Source organism: Octopus bimaculoides, chromosome 10 (assembly GCF_001194135.2).
Source record: "Octopus bimaculoides isolate UCB-OBI-ISO-001 chromosome 10, ASM119413v2, whole genome shotgun sequence".
NCBI classification, from domain to species: domain Eukaryota; kingdom Metazoa; phylum Mollusca; class Cephalopoda; order Octopoda; family Octopodidae; genus Octopus; species Octopus bimaculoides.
In genome coordinates, this window is record NC_068990.1 from 30,256,693 (window position 1) to 30,262,660 (window position 5,968).

A 5,968-nucleotide genomic window follows, 5' to 3' on the forward strand; every position below is an offset into this window, starting at 1 on the left:
GAGGGGCTTTGTCTTGCAAGTTACTTGGTGACCCTGTCGGTACTGGGGCCATGTAAAAAGCATTGGTGATGGTGCTGCATAAAAAGCACCTGTGCTGGTGTCACATAAAAGACACCCACCACACTCTGTAAAGTGGTTGGCATTAGGAAGGGCATCCAGCCATAGAAACTGTGTCAGAAAAGACAATTGGGGCCTGGTGTGACTCTTGGCCTTGTCCAACCCATGCCAGCATGGAAATCGGACATTAAATGATGAATGACGATGATAATATATAATTGAACTTATATTCACTCACAAAGCTTTGATTGGCCCAGAGCTTAAGTAAAAAGCACTGCAGTGGGATTGAACCTAAAACCATGTGGCTGAGAAGCAAACTTCTTAACCACACAGCCACACCTAATTCAACATTTTCTACAACTGAAATCGTGTCTCTATGCTGTTGTAACATCTCTCTCTTTTTTTTAATTATTTCTCAGTTGTACAACCTGCAGTATGGCAGCCATTGGCTCGGAGTTTCCTTCACAATCTGCCTGATCTTTCTGTTTCACGAAGAAGAGATAGACTTCCATGGGGGATTGCAGTACCAAATGATGACACACAGACCGTAAGTAATTTTTTAAGACATTCTACATTCTTGACACAACTTCAAAGAACCATGTATGTTTTTGTTCTTTCCATACTCTCACATTTAAAATGTAATCTCCAAGAATCTCAAGAGAACTTTCTGGTTCTTTCAAGACAACAAAAGACACCTCCATGTTAGGCATGGGCAACCTGTTTTTGCTCTTTTTGAAGCTGGCCACTCAAGGTGTATAGCTCATCGTTTGGTGGGCCACACTGCTAAAGAAAAATTCAAGGTAATTTTTTGTTAAGTGAGCCATTAAGAAAGTCCTGTCACTGCTCTATGTAGTTGCCCGAAATAGCAGCGAAATTTCCCTCCAACCACACCCTACTGTCTTAAAAAAAGGAAGGACAGGTGGGATAATGTAGTTGTAAAGATTAGTAAATCCTGAAATAAAGGTAGGATGGTGACAGAGGTAAAGCAACCAGAACAGCAATTACACTTTCTCTTGAATTTGTTGGTCTGAGGTGAGGAACAGTTCTCACAGCTTTTCCCCAGGGACTCTCCGAGAGTGAGGCAGAGAGTTAATTTGATTGTAATTTATCTTCAGTTCGAGCTGTAACTATTGTAGGTCGGTGCCTGTGAAGATGGTGAAGTGGGATAGGAATTTGTAGCAGTTTGTCACTGAAAAGAAACAGACAAGCGAAAAAGTAGTTAAAGGGAGATAACTAATGATAGCAGCCATAATGTTTGATGTTAAAAAAAAAATTTTTTTAATCGATGAAGATTTCAGAGAAGAAAAAGATCTTTTACAAGACTGGAATAGTGGAATTTAATTATATTCTTCAAATTCTGAGATTAAATCTTGCCAAAGTAAACATTGAAGTACGTTCGGCTATGGTTGATAAGTTCTGGAATTCATGTAATCAACTAAATTTTTACACTAAAAAATTGCTAGCTTCATCCTTAAATTAGAAAACTTCATCATCATCATCATCATCATTACTATTATGATGATAATGATGATGACCTCTGCTTAGATATATAAGGATAAGTTGAAACAATCACTGAAATCCCTACAGCTTAGTTTGACATCTTGGGGCCAAGTTATTGCCTAGATTGATCTGAGTGGCAGAGAAAGTGTCATGATGCATCTAAACAAATTCAGTTGAAGAAACAAAGCAGTAAAGGAATTCCATCCTGCAAATCAACAGAAACATTTGTCCAGTCCCAAGTCATCAGTTATTGTGACTTCATAGTAAACTCCATCTGTATCTGGACTTCAATCATAGATACAGCTTCGTGTTTTTTATAATCGTTTCCTTCAAATTTTGAAGTCAACCGACAGATGTGAATATCATATCAGGGGCAGTGGATTGAAGGAATTATCATGGCATCAGGAACAAAAGATACTCTCCAGTATTTGTTCCACCTCTCTCACACACAAGTTCTGAATTCAAATTCTGCCAGGGTCAACTTTGCCTTTCATTCCTTTGAGAGGGGGGAGGGGGTAGATAAATTAAGTACCAGTTTCATACTGGAGTCGATCTACTCTACTGGCCCCCTCCCCCAAAATTTTGGGCCTTGTGCCTCAAGTAGAAAAGATTGCTATAATTATTATTATTATTATTACTATTATTATTATTATTATTATTATTAAGGTGGTGAGCTGGCAGAATAATTAGCATGCTGGGCAAAATGCTTTGTAAGATTTAGTCTATCTTTATGTCCAAAGTTCAAATTCCACTGAGGTCAACTTTGCCTTTCAGCTATTTCATCCCTTTGATGAAATAAATACCAGTTGAACACTGGGGTTGATGTAATCAACTATCCCCCTCCCCCAAAATTTCAGGCCTTGTGCCTTCTGTAGAAAGGATTATTATTATAAGAAAGAGAGAGAGCAGTGCATGCCATCAAAGTGACACTGGGGTACAATATATGAAGCCCAGTATACCCATCATGACTACCCGTCTGATAAGGGTACACCATGCACATGCATCACGACCATATCTGCGTGACATGGTTATCTCACATTAAGATGCACAGCACATGACCTTGCAGATGAGGACCAGTTAGAATGTTCTTCAAGTCGAGTAGCCCATCCTGCTCAAAAGGTCCCTGAATAAGGTTTGTTTGAGGGTGTTGAACAAAACACCCATGTTTCCAAGGGTGAATTATTCAAACCCCAAAGAATTCCTCTCAACACATGGCTATGATGCTCCCCCACTACTTTTGCTCATGATCAGAGATGCACATATCGTCAGCCACCAAGAGACATACTCAACTGGTTACGGTCAAACAACTGACAAGCAAATCTGTGGTATTAAGCAGAATATTTCCTGTAGCCCACCTTTTCATACCAAGACAAAACAATGTACATGATAACACTTCCAATCAATTAAGATCAGAAGCCATGGGAGCCACTGCCTGGTACTGCATCCGGGCATTTATCATTATTATTATTATTATTATTATTATTATTATTATTATTATTATTATTCCTTTTATATATTTGTTGTTGTATTCTTTGATTCATGTCTAACCCTTTAGCATTCAAATTACTCTGTCAAATGTGGAGCATATTTATTTACGTTGTTTGAAATTAATCGTTCATTATCTCAGCTTTGAGATTTCAATAATTTGATTGTTTATATTTTAGAATGACATTGTTGGGCTGGTGTCAAAGGCTGGATCTGTCCAGTTTTAATGCTAAATGAACTATCATTTCTGTCTTTCACCTTAGATCTATGTTTGGCTCGATGCTCTGGTCAATTACCTCACTGTAACTGGTTACCCGGACATGCACAACAGTTGGCCACCAAACTGCCATGTCGTTGGTAAAGAAATCCTAAAGTAAGACAGACATTGTTACAATATTTCAGAATCATTACAATGTTTAGAGGTTCTGGATGGGGTTGGAGTGGTGGTGGTGGTGGGCATCATGTCCATACTGGGGTGGAGTGTGGAACAATGCTTCGTATATCGTTTTGAGTGGAGTCTCTCTCAGGTGTCAGTTAAACTTACTGTGCATCTGTGTGTATATATGTGCACATGCATGTATACATGTGTGCATCATAATTTAATGAGTGTTGTTGAGTCATATCTCACTGTTATCTACATTGCTACCACTCCTCATCATCACCGCCACCGTCATCATCGTCACCACCATCATCCCCATTACTGTATCCACACAACTTGGACACCTCTCAGCAGACTTGTACTAGTTTCATGGACAAAAGACCTCAAAGGGGTTTTGACAATTTCAGCTCCTAACAATTGTTGGCCAGATTAAACAAGCAGTGTTGCACCTCATCCTCTCAACCTAAAGCCTCACTTATGATAATCTCACAGATTATGATTAATCTCATTGATTATAACACAGATTACATCATGGCGAAAACTTCATCTCAAACTCTGTTTATTCTTCAGGGTCAGGCAGTGTTTTATGTTTTGGTCAGCTGCACCCTTTTGCTACGTCCGTTTTCCATGCTGGCCCAGGTTGGACAGTTTGACTGAGGTCTAGAGACCAGCATTTAGTCTCCCTCGAAGTAATCCCCCTTTTGAAGCCACATGCTTTGTATCCGGCACCGTTTCCATTGATTGAAGCATTCCTGGAACTCCTTTTTTGGCATAGCGAGCAATTGCTTCATTGCATTTCCTTGTGGCCTTGAAATCTTGTCCCTTTCACACTTTACTTCCAGCCACTGCTATAAACAACAACAGAGGTGAGTGAGAACATTGTAAGTTGTGTGACAGAGTTGAAGGTGTCACTCTGTGCCAAACAGCTTCACTCTGTTACCATAGCAGCAGTCCTGATACTTTCTCATCAAACGTCATAGACACACATGTTAATCACAAACAAACTTTGACTGTTAGATTCACATAACATCAGTCAAATTGCAGCAGTAATGTCTATACCAGTCATTTTGGCTCTACTTACAACAAACAGGTAGCAATACACACCAACATAACTTCATCCGGAAGATGAGACTATGAAGGTTGAAAAATGTTAATGGATTTTGGAAAGTTATTGTTTCAAACTAACCGAAGAAACTTATTTGAGAACATGGCAAAGCCTTAATAGAAAGTTCAAACTCAAGCATAGTCTTGTACTAGAACACACACACACACACACACACACACATTCTTTTTCTCTCTCTCTGTCATAGAGTGCTGGTACCACAAAAAAAAAAAAAACACATCCAGTACATTTTTTGTTGGCAGTTCCACCTATAGGAAGTATGCCAAAGCTACATAGGAGCTCATTGCATTCTGCCTCATCAGATCTTCTTGATCTGTGCAACCCATGCCAGCATGGAAAGCAGACATTAAGTGATGACGATGAGGATGTATGAAATACGTACATATATATTGTACATAATTTATATAGTTTTATATATGTACATATATTTATATTGATAAGTCTATATATATATATATATATATATATAATCAAGTCTTTCCTTTCCAGATTCCATGCCGTGTTTTGGCCAGCCTTTTTACTTGCTGCAAACATGAAACTTCCACATCAAATCCTGTGCCATGCTCATTGGACAGTCGATGGCCACAAGGTAATGTTTTATTAGACACAACTTGTATGCATGTAGGTGTTGTGTGTGTATGTATATATATATATATATATATATATATATATATATATATATATATATATATATATATATATATATATATATATATATATATATATATAGGTGCAGGAGTGGCTGTGTGGTAAGTACCTTGCTTACCAACCACATGGTTCTGGGTTCAGTCCCACTACGTGGCACCTTGGCAAAATGCCTTCTACTATAGTCTCAGACCGACCAAAGCCTTGTGAGTGGATTTAGTAAACAGAAACTGAAAGAAGCCCGTCGTATATGTGTATGTGTTTGTCCCCCCAGCATTGCTTGACAGCCAGTGTTGGTGTGTTTACATCCCCCGTAACTCAGCAGTTTGGCAAAAGAGATCGATAGAATAAGTACTAGGCTTACAAAAAATAAGTCCTGGGGTCGATTTGCTCAACTAAAGGTGGTGCTCCAGCATGGCTGTAGTCAAATGACTGAAACAAGTAAGTGAAGAAAAAAGAATCTACACAGACATGCAGGAAGTAAATAGACACCTTTAATTTTCAAAATCTTTTATTTAATATGCAAAGTGAACAACTGAAATGTAATCGATAGGTAGGACTATATACTTTAGTATTTAGTTGACATTCCATTTGCAGTTTTTAATTCAAAAACGCTTTTTGGCATTGAACTGATGAGCTTTGCGATTGTCTCTTGTGGAATTTCTGCCCACTTTTCACACAACAATCGAAACAATTCATATTTACATTTAGGTTTCTGTCGAGGTTTTCGTAAAACCCAAGCTTATGCAGATATGTAACACACGTTCTTGGACTAACTT

The 5,968-nt window shown here is 38.4% G+C and overlaps 1 protein-coding gene and 1 long non-coding RNA gene across 3 annotated transcripts in view; one reads left to right on the top strand and one right to left on the bottom strand.

Moving 5' to 3' along the window:
- Window positions 1-5,968, top strand: part of LOC106868198 (methionine--tRNA ligase, mitochondrial) — a 30,350-nt gene that overhangs the window by 10,658 nt on the left and 13,724 nt on the right. For both annotated transcript variants that reach the window (XM_014913361.2, XM_014913362.2), the window contains exons 7-9: window positions 477-604; window positions 3,306-3,415; window positions 5,034-5,133. In XM_014913361.2, coding sequence (XP_014768847.1) covers window positions 477-604; window positions 3,306-3,415; window positions 5,034-5,133 — 338 coding nt within the window. The remainder of the gene's footprint in view (window positions 1-476; window positions 605-3,305; window positions 3,416-5,033; window positions 5,134-5,968) is intronic.
- Window positions 1-5,968, bottom strand: part of LOC106868199 (uncharacterized) — a 71,477-nt gene that overhangs the window by 1,531 nt on the left and 63,978 nt on the right. The gene's annotated exons all lie outside the window — the stretch shown is intronic.